This window comes from Plectropomus leopardus, chromosome 7 (assembly GCF_008729295.1).
Source record: "Plectropomus leopardus isolate mb chromosome 7, YSFRI_Pleo_2.0, whole genome shotgun sequence".
NCBI lineage: Eukaryota > Metazoa > Chordata > Actinopteri > Perciformes > Serranidae > Plectropomus > Plectropomus leopardus.
Window position 1 is genome coordinate 17,447,082 of NC_056469.1, and position 19,523 is coordinate 17,466,604.

The following is a 19,523-nucleotide window of genomic DNA, read 5'->3' on the forward strand; positions in this document are numbered from 1 at the left end:
CTTAGCCCTGGGAGTAAATCCTGTGGAGATGATGGTTTAATAAAATATCAGAGGACACTAATTAAAACACATGAAGAAATATCTATTAAAAAACACTCTGACATGTTTAAAGTATTTGTTCAAGCTCTTGCTGTTAGGAGACTTAAGTATTATTAAACTGCCAAAAGAAAGCATATTGCACACTTAAAAATGTAATTCAAAAGTAGCTATTAAAACAATTAAATATAGGTTTGTACCACTAAATGTTTTTTATAATACATCTAACAATTCCCTTCAATTCCTTTATAGAAAACTGAGATATTAGTAAATTAACTTCTACTAACAGACGAAAAAAAATATTGTAATACTCACACCATGTACCATCAGTAATTCAGTGATAATAGTCCCAAAGAAGCAGAAGTTAATCATTATCCCTATGCATATGAAATATCAAAGTTTCTCATTCTTTTTCAAATATTGTAAAGTTCACTCTCCTCTGCATCCGTCTTCAACCGCTGCTTGTTCAGTTTGTCTGTCCATGTCCCCTCTCTATCTCCTCTCCTCTATCCATCTCATTTCATGCAGGAGTGGGGTTACCTAAGAGACCCAGCCTGAATGGAGAAAATCTCTTTTTCTACAATTAACTGTGAAAGTGACAGAAGGAAAAGAAGGGAGGGATCCACGGAGGGGTGCATGCTCAAAGAAGAAAAGAAGAGAGGTAAGGGCACAAGTGCGCATGGCAGGTAGAGAGATGTAAAGTTAAAAACTAATATTTGTGCTCATTCTTGAAGTTTCAACTTCAGAAATTTTGGAGTAAATTCACATTATGACCACAGCTTTGGTTGTATGTTTGCACCCTCAGACAGTAGAACTTAGTCATTGTATTTAAGATTTTGATTTTGTAAATGTATTCTGTATTGAATTCAGTAAATAATGTTTATGATAGAATGAGATGTATATTGAAGGATATATTTAATGTCCCACGTCGGAAAAATTTTCACGCACACTCTTAATAAATATATAAGTTTACATTTTGTAGCACCTCACACTTGAATTGGGATTAGGGCAAATTAGGCTGCATTACACTTATCCCAGTGAAAGTGAATTATGTCCATCACCATAATCTCTAAAAATGCAGAGGGAGTGACCGCTGGGTTTCCATGGAGAGATGTACACAAAAGGGTGTGGCGTGGGAATGTCCTCAGGGGTCAGGAGTGAGGGTGAAAGGGTCAGAGGTCAGAGCCAGCTGGACAGCACACAAGAGGAGACGAGGGTGAGAAAAAGAGGTGAGGGGGTAGTCCACAGACTGACTGACTGGACCCAACGGGACATTAACATTGAACTGATTGGAGGCTCACTGACCAATGCCTATTCAGGGAGAAACTAAGCTATGACACACTCATGTGTAATGGTCCATGGTAATTGACAAGTGACAAGACCCTCATTGTGGATGCAAAAGCAGTTTTCAAAATGCAGCGGTGGATTACAAGCTATACGCACTGATATTCACTCGTTATATGGAGTAATTTAATTAAATTATGCAAACACACTCAAATACTGATCATAAGTATTAACACAGGATAATGACCATGTATAAAAATATGAAGGTCACTTCTTTCCAAAAAGAGGCCTAAAGGCGTATTAGGATATGTTTTACTTTATTATCAGTTTGTGGTATAAGGACTCCCTTCAGTATGCACCAGTTATCACCATTTGTTTTTCAAGAGTTTTAACTGACAGAAGTTGTAATAGTTTAAAGTAGTAAGCACAGTATGTTTTTGAGTTGTATCAGTCTTTACATAATCAACATAAACTTTAAAGGTATACTTAAACCACAAAATGACTATTTTTATGTCAAGCAGTGTTACCTCGAACTCATGAAGAAATCTTTCTCACATGCCTCCAAAGAGAATGGCAAAGATATTGATTTATTGACTTATTAAGAACTACATTTATCAACAGTAACACTTTATCTCACACAACTCGTGCAGTACAATCCAAGTCTCATTAACTAGTCATATGCTCAGTACTTCTCAAACACATGCATTTTTGATAAAAATCTTTGTATTGGAATAAAATGAAATAAAAAAGTTTCATTTTCAGTTCAGTTTTTGAGAGGGAGGTTTTAGAAAAAATGCATGGGTTTGGGAAGTACTGAGCATATGTCTGGATAACTGACACATGGATTACCCTGCACAAATTGTGTGGGGGGTTTGTAAACAGATGTTTTGATATAGTTTTGCTTTTGTTAAACATGGTCCCCAATCAGTTAATTGATATGTTTGTCATTTACTGTAAAGGTGTATGAAAAACCCCCAATGTTTTCTTCACAGAGTGTAAGAAACATAGCAGGACTAATTGATTTACAAATAATCATTTTGTGGTTGAAGTACTCTTTAACATGCCAGTAAAGCCCATTGAAACAAGTATCTGGAGCCATTAAATCCAAATAAGTATGTTTTGTGTAGTGAAAAGTTAAAACATGAAAAATAAAAGTACACAGGTTGCACATTATGTTTATCCAAAAAGCTGTATGATAGCAGTGAAAGATACCACTGTTGCATTCTGCCATGCAGTTTGAGACTCAATGAAAATGTATCATTTATAGTTCCCATGGTTGTAGATGGTCCGTGTACCTCAAGGGTGCAGACAGGAAGGTGAGTGTCTGTGGCTCTGTCTTCCATGTGGCTGCTAGTGAAGGTCAGGTCAGTGAGGGCAGCAGGCAGTCTGGATCGGGGCCACACTCTGGTGGTCTGAAAAAGACAATGTTGGGGCCCAACCCAGGGGGTCAACATGCAAATAGTAACCCCTGAGTGAAAGGCAAAGAGCAGATCAATGTTCTCACATTACTCTTGCTGCCCATGACTGTGAATGTGCACGCCTACACACCACATGAGGTTTTCATATCTAATGACATTCAAGCTTAACAATAGAGAGGGCAGCTGTGTTTTAACAAAGGTGGAAGTATGACATCATCAGTGAGCATTAGAATAAGCATCACATCTCTGTTAGTCCATCAATTGTGAAAAATATTATATTGAATTAATAACTGTTAAAAAAATAATAATTTTGAAACAGCAAAGTATGCATCAGCAGAACAAATGGGTTGTTTGTCCATACAGCATTAAGTGAGCTGCAACAACATTGTTATCTGAAGTGACTCTGGCCAGCCACACTCACTCAGTGCATGTGTAGCAGATGAAATTCAGTTTTTCTGTCTCAGGCAAGCCTACCCACTGCTGCCTCCCAGTGGCCTCAATGGCACCTGTAACACCACACTCATATTTCCCTTCAGGCCCTTGTCCAAGGGCCCAGTTTTGATAACAGCCTGCAGTTTGTTTAGTCCAGAACCAAAAGTTAAATTTACAAGTGTAGCGTAAACCTAACCAAACATGGAGCGATGTAGCGTTCTTTGCCTTTTCAGCCACCTTTCCTTGAATGTCTTTGTTGGTAATGTGGACAAGATCAACATGGTGCTCCTTGCAGTAACCCATAGCTTCAATCCATGTCATATTTTCCTGGATTAGTATCAGGTTTCCTTCAAACGGATGAAAACAGAGTGTCATTTATCATGCAAATGTATGCAAAATGGACACAATGTGATAATTTGAAACATACCTGTAGCCACACTTTGAATGTTTTCAGTGGGTGTTAGGGTTGAGTACTGTGCAGTGGTCTGGGCTGAAGTCCCCATCAGTGTTGTTAAAGTAGAAACACCGTCTGTAGTAACTGTTGCAGTGGTTGTGGGAGGTTGCTGTGTTTCTGTCACAGTTGACATTTCTGTTGTCGAATTGTGGACCTCAGTGTTTGACATACTTGACACAAGATCTGTGGTATTTGGTGTTGTCATTCCATTGGAAGTTGTTGCTTCTTCTGTGGTAACATTAATAGCCTGTGAGTTATTGGTGGTATCCACAGTCAAATGTAGGCCTAACGTCGTCATGACTTCTGACATGTTTGGAAGAGTTGTCAGATCCACTGTTGGCTGATCTGTTGTAAGCGTCTCCTGTGTACTTGCTTGATTGGTGGTTGTTGGAATTGATTTCCTTGCTGTAAAAGTAAGTCATGAATGAATAGACATGAGTTATAGATGCAGTTATGTTGTTGTTATGGTGCAAGGTTCAGTAAATTTACAGAAATCATGAATGCATTTAAAAATGTATATTTATTTGTTAAAACAGGTAATGTAATATAAGCTTTGCAACTTGATTGGACTGGTTTAAATAAGTGGATCTGGGTAATTAAAGGTCCAGTGTGTTTGATTTAGTGGCGTCATTGCCGTTAAACTTCAAGTTTAGTTGCAGGTCTTTTTTGATTTTGTCAAGTCGAGTCTAAATTCATCAAGTTTGTGAGTCGGGTCTGACTCAAGTCTAAGTTATGTGACTGAGTCCATATGTCTGATAATATTACAAAATATTACATACACAAGACCACTTTTCTGACAGAGAGAGCATGTAATACAGCAACTTACCACCACGACAAACAAATTTGCGCTTGGTGCTGCATTTCAGGTCATTCCACTTCCCTTTATCTCTGAACACAGCAACAGTACAAGCCTGACCTTCATTGTAGTTTGGCTGATTGGCTCTCCAGTATCTGAATGATGTTTCGCTCCCATCAGACCACTTCCAGGGATCTTTGAAGAGGCCAATCCACACATTTTGTGACAAAGACACATTACGTACTGCCTCATTCTCCTCTGCTGAGTGTATGCTGATGAGATCAGACGACAAGCCCCTGCAGTGATTCTGAGCGTCCCTCCATGATTTGGTCTCATCAACAAAAATTAGACCACTGGTATCACTGTTGCCTGAAAATCCAAAGGTTTGACATTTTATACAAAGAGATAATACTGATGTTGTGCATTTAAACATTTATGCCATCTGAAATAACTCTGACCATAATATTGCTATCTCGCTTACCATGACAAACAAAACTTTTTCTAGTTCTACAGTCGCTTTCAATCCACTCCCCGCGTTGATCCATTTCTACACACGTATCTTCATTCTTTATTTGAGGTTCTCCTGCCTTCCAGTTAACAAAATCCACTTTCTGATCAGGCCAGGACCAATGCCATGTCCACTCGTCTCCAGCCTCCAGTCCTATCCAGGCTCTGATAACGTCACTTGGAACTAAAGCGATCAAATTATCAGTATCTGTTGAGTTGTGAATTGTAGCTAAATCTGTGTACATCTCCCGGCAGTAGTGCTTTGCCTCTGTGTAGTTCTTAGAAATACTTATAAGGTGAAAATCCGAAGATCCCGCTGTGAAGGAGCAAAACCCTGTGAAATTACAGGAGGCATATTACAGCAATTTAAATAGCAACAATAATAAAAGGCTAATTCTTTTCTTCACAAATAGCCAACTACATTAATGCATGTGCATCATACATTTAAGAATATGATGGACAACAAACATGAAAGGTTCAAACCTGAGATAAAAAGCAGATACAAAGTTTGAGTCTCTTTTGTTGCGCAGAATCTGTTTTCAGGCATGATCAACAGCAAAACAAAAAGCAGTTAAGTTAATAATCAGTTATGATCTGTTGCCGTCTTACTGACGGTGCTGTAAGCAGCACAGTCTAAAGTAAGAATGCCACTTGGCTTGTTCAGAAACTCCTCTTCAACAGGGGCTAATGACAAAGCAGTTTATCAGGATTCTCTCCCCTTCTGTCTTGTACATGCTGTACAGCACATGGCTTCCTGGTCTGTTTAGATGGAAACAGATACTTCAAATACAGTGATAAAAAGGGGGACAGCCTTGTCAATCTGCGGATATATGTGTGATCTATGATTTTGTCATTGTCTGGCAACAGGTTGCGACAAATAATTACACATAATTACATTAAGTTCCCAGGACACAACTTGGACAGGCTATATTAAAATTACCCCACCTCCCTTGGACAAATAACATCCAATCCAAATGGGGCTTTTTATATCTTGTCCAGCAGTGACGTGGTTGGTCAAGAATGAAGGTGGGCATGTTGTTTTGCAAACTGGGAAAATTGCAAACCTCTTTCCCATGTCTCCCTTCCATATCCTATATTACAGACAAATACTGACAATGAATTAGTGCATACATAACACATAATTTATCATGTAAAATATCTCTATATCACCCACCTTTTTATGTGTGTGTGTGTGTGTGTGTGTGTGTGTGTGTGTGTGTGTGTTAGATATTGAAAAGTCAACATAAGTCCATCTGAAAAGTAAAGACTATCTGTTGAATCTTGTATAAAATGTTACTTTTTGGGAGTCTGCATCTTACTTAGAGCAGTACTTGTGACAAGGTGGTCTAGTTTCCTTAAGACAAAGAGTTTTCCTTGAGAAAGCTTGTTGTCAAAAAGTGTCAAAGTGTCAAAAAACGTAAATGCTACATTAGTTTGTATCCATGGGTTAAAAAAAGTTTTCAAACTAATTAACAGCTCTGTTCTAAAAGTAGCCTACATCTCATTTTTAACTTTAAAACAAAGAAGTGAACTGAAGAACTCAAAAAATTACAAAAACAAAACACTTAAATATTTTAGATGGTGAAAGATGATACTGCAGGACACCACTGGAGCATAAAAAAGTTGTGCAATACAGAATGTTCCTCTCCTGTCAAAGGGAAAAGCATTCCAGCACTTCTTGTAGGTGTGGCTGACCAAGAGTTGGCTCAGATTAGATGTGTTGTGCCAGAATTAGGCTACCCAAAAAAACACAGCATTACTGTTTGAATGTACTGCGATTTTCCATCTTGATTGTTAGTGCATCAATACATCATGGTAAACGTGATTCCTGTTTTTCCATGAAAGGTGTCCAAGAAGGAGTCTTTTGTCCATTATATGCACATTTTCAGTCATTTTACACGACACACAGAATGCATCAGTGATATACCTTATTAAACCTTTTTTGAAGGTCATTTACTCAGTTTAAAAACAATAAATTATGCTAAATGTATATATAAAAACCGTATTGTAATCTATTATAATTATGTAACAAACGCTGCTCAGCATTGCTAAACATGGAACACGCAGTTAAAATGAATTTATATCAGTCTGATTAAATAATAAGTCAAGCGGAACACAAACTGCAGGAGTGTCATATGACAGCGCTGTTATGGGTGGTCCCATGAGACATTTTGGCTCTAGGGATACTGGCACCGAGCCACTATGGCCTGTAAACAACAACAGCGGCGTCAAGTTGAAGTAAACTGGATCTGAGTGTCGGTCCGTAGTCTGGCGTTGATCTGATTACAACAAGTACAGTGAAGCTGTTTTCAACAATGCGTCGAAGGTGTGTCTGGTAAGTAATTTCAACCTTCAAACGACCATGAGCTATTTTGTCAGCAACTGCTTCTTCAGACTGAACCGTGCATGAAGCTAATGTTAGCCACAATAGCTAAGTTATTGCTGCTAACAAGCTAACCCTAGCTCGCTAGAAAACACCGCTATTTTTGCGATTTTGTTGAAGTGTTTTGATTTCCGTCGTGTTGTCAAACTTCACATTTCTTGTTGATAAACGGGGTATGTTTTTATTGTAGTTTTACAAAAGGTTGTGCAATGCAATATAAACCAGACATGTAAGTCAAAGCTAATGTTAGCATTCGTCAGGGGCTTTCGAGCTTTTATGGATTTGCAGCTAGCTAGCTAGTTAACGTTTAAAGAAAACGTAGTGTACTACTTATGTGTTGCGATCGGTAAAACATTATACAAATACTCATTTATGAAGAGACCCGTGGGCACAGGCCCTTTTGTTTGGCTTTAGCTGTTTACATTTCCTGAATATTGTTTTCCACGGATTAAGGTTAATGTCAACGTTACTGCGTATCGTTAGCAGCATTTAGCAAACGTGTAACGTTACAGCGATGCCAACAGGGGCTAGCTAACAACACTGACTAACGTAAGCAAATGTTTGTGTACTTTATGAATTTTATAGTTTAAATCAAGATTCGCATACTAAAAATAAAAGGTGTTGCTTAATCTCAGTGTTCCTCCTTTTAATGCGATTAAGTTGATGAAGGCGACACATGCAAAACAATTCGGATTTTGGGCGTCTGTTTGGTACATAAATGTTTTCAATAACATCCTTCCACCACACCACTCTGTTTTGCACGTAGATTAGTACATGTCTTAGTTATTTTAGAGCTTGAATTTGATAGATTGCTTGATGAATATTTTAGTTGGGGAAATGTGGAGCTTAACGTCATTGTGTCCTCAAACAAGGGTCACCACACAACATTCACGTTTATTTTCTCAGGTATATATTTGTTTACTATTCATCAGTAAACGAAGAAATGCCATCACATTTACTTAAATCCATGATGTCTTCAAATTTCATTATTTAGTCTAGCTGTTATTCCAAATAACAAAGATATAAAGATTTTTTTATTGCATTAAACAGAGATAAAGTAGCAAATTGTGCCACAGACAGGACAGCTGGGACAGCTTTGAAACATGACTAAAATGTTTAGCAGATTCAAATTCTGTTGATTGACTTATCAAGTAAATGTTTTCAGCTCAGTATGCAATCCAGACCGATTACTACATGGACAGATGATTGTTCAAGTTTGACCAAAAAACTATTAATTTTCTTTTGTGTCACCCACAGATTGATATCCTTCTGACGGGACCTTATCCTCTCCTGGGTAGCTTACTAGCCATGTCCTCACAGCAGCCCAACAGCTCAGCCTCCAACAGCCCCACCAACGTCTTGGGTTCTCCTTTCTCAGTCATCAGTCCCTCACTCAATCCTCAGGTGGTCTCACCTTCTCTGGGATTTGGACCCATCAGCAACAGTCAGGTAAGTGAAAGCCATTAGAAAGTTCGTGAATACATATTTTTTATTTAAGGGATTAATCTGCTGTAGTTTAAGGGCATTGATGTTTGTTTACATGCGTTAGAGGCTAAACATGTTAGTTTTGGCTACTGCAGTGCAGTCTTTTACAGTGTGTACAGTACAGTCAGTTTTCAAAAAAGGAGATTTTAGGTGATGCAAAAAGAAGTCTTGACAGTATTTTAATTATTGTCATTTTTGCTGTTTCATGTGTCCAGATCTCTTCTTCAGCACCCATATCAGGGATGCATTCAATCAGCAGCTCAGAGGATATCAAGCCTCCATTTGGCCTGAGGCCCATGCCAGCTCACAGCCCTGGAATAATGTTGTCTCAGAAACGCATGTGTGTCATCTGTGGAGACCGCTCTTCAGGTGAATGAGTGTGCTAAGAGCAAGATTAGCAGAAGTGAAACATCAGTTGGAGAATGTTTAATTTCATTCTAGTGTCGATAATCCCCTGCTCTCCTATGTTTCTGCCTGTTTTTCCTCAACATTTTAACAAAATGGATCACAGTCACTATTGCTTATAAAAATACAAAATGTTTGCTGGACTGTCTCCGTCACTTTGTTCGATTGTACCATTAGCCTCTAACTTAACGTTTTTTTGTGTGTGTGTGTGTGTAATTTACAGGCAAGCACTATGGAGTGTACAGCTGTGAGGGCTGCAAAGGTTTCTTCAAAAGAACTGTGCGCAAAGACCTTAGCTATACCTGCAGAGATAACAAAGAGTGCCTGGTTGACAAACGCCAGCGCAATCGCTGCCAGTACTGCCGCTACCAGAAGTGCCTGGCCATGGGCATGAAGAGGGAAGGTATGCAAGGAACAGAATTGAGGTTTAGGTTCATTTTGAGAGCCTCTTTGGTTACTGAAGGTTTAGGAACATGTTTTGTTGTTCCATGCAACAATACAAAGGTGACTTACATTGAAGTTTCCTGCAACATTGAGTTAAATATGCATTTTTATGATGATTTCAAAATTGGCAGTGAATTCGATTTCTCAGAATATCTAATTATACCAAAGGAAGGCCATTTAAATTGATTAAGTTATATTGGATTAGTACTATTTCTGGAGTAGGTGAGGGTGGATGCTAGATTAGACAGATTAGATAAAATAAAAGGTAGAGACGAGTGTATTGGGGCTGGTTTATATAACTAACCCCTCTCCATCTCTTCTCTTCATTTTCTCCTATTCTACCCTTTCTCCATCTTTCAATAGTGATCAAACATGTAAAGTGGATAAAAGAAGATGGAAAAGATGAGGGATGGATGAGTATGACATTAAAATATTAATTGGATATTGTATTTTTATGCTACTAAAGGAATTAGCCTGTTGTGTTAGACGTGCAAAATTGCTATCTGGGGGATAAATGTGTGAAAACATACCCAGAAATGATGGAGACTGAGGATAGACTGCTTATAATATCAGCAGTCCGAAAGCTGCAGTTATTTGTTGAATGTGTGTATTTAAAATCTGATGGAGCAGATTGGTGTTGAGGCAGCAAAATATAAAACGCTTTCGTAGGCCACAAAGTCAGGCTCTCAAATCTACATATATGATACATGTATTAAGAGAGCTGTTGCATTTTTATTAGGTCTGCACAGCTCAAATTTTGGCTCTAGATTTAAGCATATCAAGTGTGTATGCTCTGCTTTGCCACCAGTTAAACCACCATGTCAGTTTGTTGTGGTTGCACTTTTATCTGAGTGTCTTATCTGTCAGTGAGGTGGATGGATTATCTGTTACAGAATCAGTATTTTCAAACAGGTTCTGTTTTTTTCCTCTCAGTTTGATTGAAGGAAGTCCAAATACTTTGGATCAGACAACAGCTTCTGTTCTACCAAGTCTCAGTCAGATCACAGTCTCCTTTTTTGGTTACTGTAGACTCCATAGAGACACTCACTCTTTTTCTGTCTCTCATTACATTTTTTATACTACCGTTAACTTTTAACAAACTTCACATGCTAGTCTCAGTTGTCCTCATGTTGCCCTGTGCTGGTAGGAAAGCACCACTCTGGTTTAGGGCTGCTGTGTCAGAAGGGGTGGGAAATTTATTTTTATTTTTAGATGCATTGTGATTTTGTCACAAACGATTTAGTATTTGATTGTGAAATATTAGGCTAATGCATATAAACTAACTGGAAGGCATGTTAATAACAAACTTATGCATGTAATTTCAATTTGCCAGCTACTATACTTCTGTTGAGATAATGGAAGTAAATTCATCTGACTTTTGTCATGATGGATATTAATAATGCTATCGCAAATGTGTTAAACAATAGAAAACATGGAAATGAAAAATCAGTATGTTCAAAGATGCATTGAGAAACATTTTATAATCGGTTCTTAACTCCTTGAATCAAAATCAGATCTTGAGGAATCTACTGTAGAGATTGTCAGGCCCACACTTCACACATAATTGACAATAATCTATTGGATGCCATGCTTTTGAAATTCAGCGCCGCTGTCACGATGACATTTGTGTCGAGACAGTATATAATTTGAAAAGGAATTTCTCAATGTAGCAAAAATCCTGCAAAGATGCAGAGCATTTTGCACAATATCACTCTCTAATGCATACATTCATCACTTTGTGTTTGTCATTCTTAGTATTTACCATCATCTCACTCATTTTGTGCCCCCACCACTGTGCAGCGGTCCAGGAGGAGCGCCAGAGGAACCGTGAGCGTGAAGGAGAGCTGGAGTTCAGTGTCGGAGTGAATGAGGAGATGCCCGTGGAGAAGATTTTAGAGGCAGAGACGGCTGTGGAGCAGAAGACTGAGCTGCACTCTGATGGTGGTTCTGCAGGCAACTCCGTGAGTGCTCACAACATCGCAGTCAAGAGAATTCTCAGTCATCTGTTTTTTGCTGAAGCATGGTGGCTTGGGCCCCGTGTTTTTAGAATAACTTAATTAAAAACATGCTCTGAAATACATGCTTACATAATTTCTAGAAGTTTTTTGTTTTTGTGGTACATCTAAGAAACATGATGTTTGTTTTGCTTCAGCCCCATGATGCAGTCACCAACATCTGTCAGACTGCAGACAAACAGCTGTTTGCCCTGGTGGAGTGGGCAAAGAGAATCCCTCATTTCTCTGAACTGCCCCTCGATGACCAGGTCATCCTCCTGCGAGCAGGTATGATCGAACACCTGCTGTCATGAATGATCTGTGTGAAACTGCACCTTCAAAATCAACACAGAGAACAGATCAAACATGGTATGAAAGGGGCCCTGCAGCTAAATCATTAAACAGCATGGTAATGATAAGCTCCGACATTAACAGTTCTGCTCTCAGTGCAAGAGAAATGAAAACATTTTATGTTTATTTAGGCTACATTAACATTTTACAGTTTTTTCCTCCCTCACTCCGTTTCTAATTTTCAATAAAGGTGAAGACATTCGTCTGTGATGCATCATTCGCTTCTCACAATCTCTCTCTCCCCAGACCTCAGCTCTTTATGTTCTCTCTCTCTCTCTCTCTCTCTCTCTCTCTCTCTCTCTCTCTCTCTCTCTCTCTCTCTCTCTCTCTCTCCCTTCTCTCTCTCTCTCTCTCTCTCACACACACACACACACACACACACACAAACACAAAAACAAATACAAACGCACACACGCACACACAGATCCTGCTCTTAGTGATAATGGTGGACAGGTTACACTACACTGGAGTCAGTGCTCACAGTGCTTTTGCAGTCGCTACCTAGATTTGTAATTTATACACAGAATATAAAATGCATCTGAGAAAATAAAGCAACGCTAACTCTGTTCTTTAACTTTTTGTTTGACAAAAATGACAAAAAGAACCTATAGCAGAACTGTATTGATAAGCTGTATCGGTAAGAGTAGTTGCATCATCAAAATCTTGAGAATACCCAGGTTGCCTGGTGGCTCAGTGGATAGAGCGGCGCCCCGTGTGCAGAGATTGGGTCCTTGCTGCGCCAGCCGTGGGTTCGAATCCAGCCTCAGACAACACCCGTCCCAAAACTTTTTTAAACCCTTTTAATCTTAGATTACAAGGGCAACAGTAATCTTAACTTAAGACACAACAGTTGTTGCATATCAATCAAAGTTTTCAGTTTTCAGTTTTCAGCTTATTGTCCACAGTGCTTTCAGTAGCACCACAGCCGATTCCCCCTTTTTGGTCAGACAGTCAGCGAGATGAGATTTTGCATCTGACCAGAGCACCTCCTTGATTTTCTTAGTCTGTATGAACTCCTAAATGCTGCTTATTTCTAACCAAAATCTCTTCTCTTTGACCTGTTTTGTTGACTTAAAGGCATCAAACAAAGTGAACGGGGGAGCATTCAGTTCAGCATTTCCTGTAGTAAGCTCAGAAAGCTCTTGTGTTTTCTTATACATGTAGGAGTGTCGGTGTTTATGTGTATTTGATACATAGGTATATCAATATATAGAGAGATGTTGGTTTTTATTTCTTAAAATATTTCATTTATTTTTCAATATTTAAAAATGAGAGCAAAAAAAACAACAAAAGTCAAATAGTCTTGGCTCTGTGGGGCATCAGTGGCTGAGTGGATAAAGCAGGTGCCTCATAAGTAAAGGCAGTGTCCTTGATGCAGCAGCCTCAGGTTCAACTCCCGCTCAAGGCTTTTTAGCTACATGTTGTCCCCACTCTGTCCCCACCTTTTACGCTGCTGATCTGTCTGGTCTAATAAATAATCTAAAGAAAATAGTCTCAATTTTATCAAGATTGTGTCAGTGTGACTGTAATCAATACCAGAAAACTGGCTGTCATGATTGTATGCAATACAAAAAAGTATAGTACCATAAGTATAGTACCATAGTACCAAAAGTACCATGACAACAAAGAAACGTGAATGATAACATCCGTGAAAACCCGCAATTATGGCAATAATGTTGATGGTATGAATATTCGTGTTTGTTGATGAATAGATTAACATAGATTAAAAGGATATCTTACAAATGAATGCACAGTGTAATTTATTTGAAGATGGCAGTCTGGAATTCTTTGACAAGGTTTTTTTGTCCGGTTTTATTTTGAAACCCAACTGACCACTTAAGTGTATGCAGCTGTAGGGGAAGGAGCGCAGAAGAGAGTGAGGGGTCAATCGACTACCAGTTTGGGAAAACGGAGGCAGAGTTACCTGGTGTGAAGACATTATGTTGTAGTTGATGACCCAAGAAGTTTTACCGGCAATAATAAGTTAACTTAAGTTTGTAAGTGTGTTGCCCCTATGGAAGTGACTCGCAAAGGTGGGGAGCTAGCAGCTGTTTGCGACAGTAGGAGTGTATCCTGATGTGTCAGGATACACAATGAACGGAGATCAAAACTATTTTTATAGCACTGGTTTGAAGCTTATAGAGGCAACTTTTGGACACACTTCAAAGATTTCCCTCTCAAAAACAGCCATTCATTTTGAGTGAAATTTCACCTTAAGCACTTCTGCAGTGTTTTTCACAGTTTTCACCGTTTTTAATTTGTCAGGTTGGAATGAGCTCCTCATCGCCTCGTTCTCCCATCGCTCCATTGCTTTGAAGGATGGCGTTCTTCTGGCTTCTGAGCTGCAGCGCGACAGTGTACACAGTGCAGGAGTCGGGGCCATTTTTGACAGGTACATCGATGAGACAAAAAACTGCCAGCATACTCAAAAATAAATTGCTATTATTGCTAATGCCTTTGTTAATGCTGTATGTGTCTGTGTGATTAATGATTTTATTTAACACAGGGAGAGTGTGCAGAGTGCAGAGGTCGGCGCCATATTTGACAGGTAATTTCACATGTTTGTAAGATTTATGAATGTCCTTGAGTCAGTATTGTTTGTGTAATTTTAACATTATGCTCTCTGTATTTCACACTCTAAAACCTTTTTAAAATAACAACAACATGTAAAATTTAGGGTTCTTACGGAGCTCGTCAACAAAATGAGAGATATGCAAATGGACAAAACAGAGCTGGGCTGCCTCCGAGCCATCGTCCTGTTCAATCCAGGTGCCTCCTCAATGCTGATATCCTCATGAAATTTTAAAGTAAAATGAATTTTTAAGAATCTCACCCTGATGAAAATATTTTCTTTATTTTGCTGCAGATGCTAAAGGGCTCTCCAACACTGGTGAGGTAGAGCTCCTTAGAGAAAAGGTCTATGCATCATTGGAAGCCTACTGCAAACAGAAATACCCAGAGCAGCAGGGAAGGTAAATGCCCGCTCCTATCACAAGCTTGTGTTTTACTCTGCTGCATTTACTTTACATTGTAAAATGTCAGCGTTAAATATTGTTAGTGCACTGGTTATCTTATCCAACTAAAGGATGTCTTCTTTGCCCTGTGCAGGTTTGCAAAGCTCCTTCTTCGACTGCCGGCACTGCGATCCATTGGCTTGAAGTGCTTGGAGCATCTCTTCTTCTTTAAGCTGATCGGTGACACACCTATTGACACTTTCCTTATGGAAATGCTTGAAGCTCCCCATCAGTTGTCTTAGATAGGAAACGCGTACTGTGGTTAGGTTTAGATAGCTGAAGTCTGGGAAGCTGGAGTGGGACTGGAGTGGCACTTTAAGTTCTTTGAAGATTTGTCAATTTGTCTCACTGCTGTCTGGGTTACACTATTTTAGTGCAGCACAGATTTGCTCTTTAGACCAAACCCAAGGCTTGGCATGATCTACAAGCTGGTGCTATATGTTAAAATAACTTCATGAGTACCTATGGTTAAAAAAAAGTATTTTTAAAAATGTAAACATTTACATATTTCCCTCACAGGAGCTATAATTTGGGTATACATTTTTATATAAGCTTTTTAAACACCTCAAACATCAAGTTTCAGTTGTTTCTCCAACTGAACTGATCTCCAAAACCTATTTTTAAAAGGAAGGCAACCTGAATCATGTATGCATCAAGGGCAAAGTCTCCTTTTTTTAATTTCTAATTCAAGCCAGCTCTAAAAGAATATAATTGTACCAAACAGTTACCGGTAACTGTGTCCAACAACAGCTCTGAGTCTACTTGAGTCCTTTGCAGAAGATAAAATCCTAACAGTGACCCTGCGATAGAAGACAAGTCAGTGGTTGCATCAGTCAGGTCCGACTTGTCCGTGTTGATTTAGGATCAGCTTTATGTGTCTGGTAATATACAGTTAGTGTTGTTTACTTCTTTGCCATTTTATAAAACTAATCACTTTGTGGTTAACGATTAAACTGCACTGCACACTTGCTATGTACTATTTCTAAAACACTTTTTTAAACGCCCAGCCTTTAAATAGTTGGGCGTTTGTATTTTGGTGCTATTTCAGTAATAATTTGACATCATTGGTGCAGATGCACACCAAAACCACAAACCTAAGAAAATATGCAAAACTGAAAATCCCTTTGTTAATCTTTGTTAAAATGTAGCAATATAAAATGTTAACAGCATAAAAGCTTTCTGCTTGTCAGTCATTGAGGGGTTTTACAAAGTAAATTGCGTCTGGTGGAAAGGGAATACTCCATTTTGTAATTTATCTATACAATTCAAAGGTACTGTGCAAAAGTAATCGTTCAGGGAAAATGTATATTGATAAATTTGAATTATGATCAGGATATACAAATTATATAATTCTTAATATGTGCCCTTTTTTTAAGTTTTCAGCTAGTATAAAGCAGAACATGTCTTGGGTTGCACTGGATTTGCTGAGACTGTTTCAGCTGATTTTTATTTTTTGTGCTTTTTTTTTTTTTTGATGCTCAATTGTATTTTCCAACCCCCCCTCCCCCCTTTTTGTAGGTAGCTGTCTTGTTCATAGTTTATGTCTCTGCAATTTATTAAAAGCAAACCATAATCACATTTAGATCCATAACACCTGTGGACATATAGGAATTTTAAACAAGACCAAATGAGGTCTGTATGACGGCCATGTGCAAACCCCAGATGAGCGATACTGGTTAAGCTTGTCATCGACCTCTATATGCTCTTGAACATAAAGTGACTTGAAGCATGGGTTGTGTGGACTGAAAATAAAAAGGCTTAAGTTTTACTGTTTGCTTTTTCTTTCCAAAATGTGTTAGATGTGACACTTATTTTTCTAAAACCCAATTTAAAGATACAGGAAAAAAATAACAACAAAAAAACAAAGCAGTCAAAAGACGTCTTAATGAGCCTTTTTATTGATCTTGTTACATAGTTTTTGGTGTGGGCACAGATGCAATCGAAGCCTTGGTTGTATAGCACTTGTGTCCAAGTTCCACAGTGATGTTATGGCACAGGCAGCAATGTTTGTGTGTGTGGTGGGCTTAAATTAAATTAAAAGAAAAAAATGTTGAGTGCAATGAAATCAAAAGGCTTTTAAGGGATTCCACAGGACTAGCTGGTGAATTTCATCACTGCACGTTTCACCACATTTTTTCAGCTACAGTCTGAAGTAAAAAGGTTTAATAACACAAACCTACAGCTCTGAGAACCAAAGTGAACCTCCTTTTGTATCAAGCAGAAGTGACACCGTTTAAACCATGCATGGCTTGGTTTGCTTAAATTATATTTAGAATAATACTGCTTTTAGTCTATTATACACAATTCTACACATGGAGCAAAAAAAAAGAAAAAATAACAACATAAAGACAGTCATGACATGTACATCATTTTACAGCATTCCCCCTATATTACTTAACACTTCTGTGTTGACAAATCAGTACAATCTGGGAAACACGATGAGTTTTTCCGCTCATAACTTCAGTTCTACTAAGTTGCATGCTACACATTGAGTCTAAGGTGCTGAATAGTTTTCAGTTAATCTAACAAAAGAAAACAAAAACATGTACTGCTGGTGTGGTTTTATGTAGCCTTATGATGATGTCGCGCTAGATTATTGTTTCTCTCAATGGCTGTGTTTCCATCACAGTGAAAATTTGCTATTGAAGTTACCATGCCATGATATGAATTGAAATTATGCATGTTATAAATTTAGCCAAGGCCATTCCAAATTAATAGCACAGTGAGCTCATCAATAGTCAAAAATAGACCTGCATAATAAAAAAAGTTAAGCTGTGGGTTCCTCAATACAGATTTACATGTTTTAAAATAGATAAATAATGGAGATTTCATGTGTGTCTGTTTTACTAATTATCATTTAACCCCTGATGTTCACATTCATAGTTAGAGAATGAAGCTCCACGTGTGCAAATCACTGAGACCTCCAGTGATGCCTGTTGAACTGTAAATTAATTTGGCCTGGTCTATTTTCAACATTTTAACCTAGATCTTGACTAAAGTAGAACAATGCAGGTCCTTATTCTACAGTAAGGCAACAGGATACAGCTAATGTGCATGACCAATCCCTAAGTTGTCATAAATACTTTAAAGCTATCTTCATAACATTATTTGATCTAAGACATAACATGGGGGTTTTTTGTGTTTTTTTTTTTCCAGGACAAGTTTAAAAACACTGGTTAAAAATAAATCACAGCTCGTGAACGATATACGTTGCAGTATTATCCTCTCGCCGCCCTCGCAGACTGCACATCTGTAGTAACAATTTCTTGATTATATGTCCCTGAAAACATCTTAATAAATAACTGTCTCTGAAAGGCACTCTGAGATGTGCAGCTCATAGTTTCTAGAAAATAAAACAACATAACTGTGAAGATTGCTCACCAGTAACACTGCGCCTGCCTTCCTTAAACCATCTCAAACTCTTCAATCAGTAAGAATAAGTCACATGATTTGTTTAAGCTAAAACTGTTGATGAGCATTTGTCAGAAACTAGTGGAATCACCAGTCTTAACATCAGTAACTGACTGTTATCTTTAAAAAAATGTTTCTCTGATCAATTCCTTCTTATCTAATCAACTAACAGACATTTGAGACAAAGCCTTCGATCCTCATCTGCCTTGAATGTGTCCACTTAAATTAGACTTTAAAAACTGTGCTACTGTTCTTTTGCTGGTTTAATTGTTGAGTATAGTTTCAGATGTCAGTGGTTCATCAGTGTCAAGGATTTCACATTCCATTGATACCCAACTTTTACATCCAGTGCAAATGTTCCTTATTTGAGCACCCTCTTGAGCAAAATAAAAAGAAACACAAAACTACCACAGTAGTATATAACAGAATAACCCTCAAAGCCATCTATTCAACAGATGAAATGTCTTTCAGTTTGTCACTAAAGCTGCAGCAATGACTTAAAACCCAAGCAGCGGACAGTTTAGTGTCTGTGCCACACCTCTTGCCCTTTGGATTCAGTCAAGGCCACTGAGAGTGAAGCACACGCACTGCCAACTCTTTTGATGCCCTCCGCCTTAAAAAGCACATTTTTGCGCAGGTGTTTGTATGCAATGTCATGTTCTTAGGATGATTGTAATTAAGCCTTGTGAGTGCACGTCATCAATGTTTATCCAGCGAAATCAAAGCTTAGTGGTTTGAATGCAGCGCTCTGTTTATGCTCTCTTTTTCCATCAGTTCATGAATGAAACCTTTTTCCACTCTCTTGAGGAAGCACTTATGTCAAGCTTATGTGAACAAAACGCATAAAGATGAGGTCAACTCATCAAAGCTGGAGGCAGGGAATTTAGTGCTAAGCCAGAGTGGAGCGGGCTGCCAGGTTGAATGTGGGCACTGGAGGGGCAGTGAAAGGGCTTCCAGGCGTCCTCGTTTCCGGCTCACACCTGCATCTCTGAACCACTGGACAAGCCAAGAGCGTTTGCCTCCTCTGTTGTCAGACCGTTCTTCAGTGTCCTTCTTACTGTGCAGACAGGATAAAAAAGTGTATCATTGCAGTGTTTGCATGTGCAGCT

General features: G+C 38.5%; 3 protein-coding genes across 10 annotated transcripts in view; 1 reads left to right on the forward strand and 2 right to left on the reverse strand.

Annotated features, from left to right (window-relative positions):
* Positions 1-1,148: 1,148 nt before the first annotated feature.
* Positions 1,149-5,549, reverse strand: LOC121945956 (macrophage mannose receptor 1). Of its 2 annotated transcripts, XR_006105983.1 has the most exons (6): positions 5,411-5,549; positions 4,902-5,261; positions 4,451-4,789; positions 3,598-4,029; positions 2,616-3,517; positions 1,149-1,225 (listed from the first exon to the last, which is right to left on the reverse strand). XR_006105983.1 is itself a non-coding variant. In XM_042490343.1 (5 exons), exons 1-5 carry the CDS (start codon positions 5,472-5,474, stop codon positions 3,156-3,158), a joined length of 1,557 nt encoding a protein of 518 aa, XP_042346277.1. In that variant the 5' UTR covers positions 5,475-5,549; the 3' UTR covers positions 2,480-3,155. The 2 variants fall into 2 exon arrangements, 1 of the variants encoding a protein (XP_042346277.1); XM_042490343.1 differs by lacking the exon at positions 1,149-1,225 and having other exon boundaries at positions 2,480-3,517.
* A 1,549-nt stretch (positions 5,550-7,098) lies between these two features.
* Positions 7,099-16,771, forward strand: rxrbb (retinoid x receptor, beta b). 4 transcript variants are annotated; one of them, XM_042489540.1, is made up of 12 exons: positions 7,099-7,253; positions 8,568-8,759; positions 9,011-9,164; positions 9,424-9,603; positions 10,008-10,061; positions 11,445-11,605; positions 11,797-11,926; positions 14,255-14,381; positions 14,496-14,537; positions 14,667-14,758; positions 14,856-14,961; positions 15,098-16,771. In XM_042489540.1, the coding sequence occupies exons 2-12, from the start codon at positions 8,619-8,621 to the stop codon at positions 15,243-15,245; spliced, it is 1,335 nt and encodes a 444-aa protein (XP_042345474.1). In that variant the 5' UTR covers positions 7,099-7,253; positions 8,568-8,618; the 3' UTR covers positions 15,246-16,771. The 4 variants fall into 4 exon arrangements, with proteins under 4 accessions (XP_042345474.1, XP_042345473.1, XP_042345476.1 ...); XM_042489539.1 differs by having other exon boundaries at positions 7,101-7,262; XM_042489541.1 differs by lacking the exon at positions 7,099-7,253 and adding an exon at positions 7,370-7,483.
* The window catches only part of fhod3b (formin homology 2 domain containing 3b), a 130,252-nt gene continuing 126,333 nt past the window's right edge, over positions 15,605-19,523 (reverse strand). For all 4 annotated transcript variants that reach the window (XM_042489536.1, XM_042489535.1, XM_042489534.1 and 1 more), the window contains one exon: positions 15,605-19,471. In XM_042489536.1, coding sequence (XP_042345470.1) covers positions 19,389-19,471 — 83 coding nt within the window. In that variant the 3' untranslated portion in view covers positions 15,605-19,388. The remainder of the gene's footprint in view (positions 19,472-19,523) is intronic.

What these genes read in the sequence shown, in the direction of transcription:
- LOC121945956 (XM_042490343.1), bottom strand. Translation starts at nt 5,474, where the DNA reads ATGCCTGAAAACAGATTCTGCGCAACAAAAGAGACTCAAACTTTGTAT. An exon ending in AAAAAGTTTTGTTTGTCATG is followed by an intron (nt 4,790 to 4,901) that starts GTAAGCGAGATA and finishes TTGGATTTTCAG; the next exon opens with GCAACAGTGATACCAGTGGT. An exon ending in CAAATTTGTTTGTCGTGGTG is followed by an intron (nt 4,030 to 4,450) that starts GTAAGTTGCTGT and finishes TTACTTTTACAG; the next exon opens with CAAGGAAATCAATTCCAACA.
- rxrbb (XM_042489540.1), top strand. Translation starts at nt 8,619, where the DNA reads ATGTCCTCACAGCAGCCCAACAGCTCAGCCTCCAACAGCCCCACCAAC. An exon ending in GTGGTTCTGCAGGCAACTCC is followed by an intron (nt 11,606 to 11,796) that starts GTGAGTGCTCAC and finishes GTTTTGCTTCAG; the next exon opens with CCCCATGATGCAGTCACCAA. An exon ending in TACCCAGAGCAGCAGGGAAG is followed by an intron (nt 14,962 to 15,097) that starts GTAAATGCCCGC and finishes TGCCCTGTGCAG; the next exon opens with GTTTGCAAAGCTCCTTCTTC.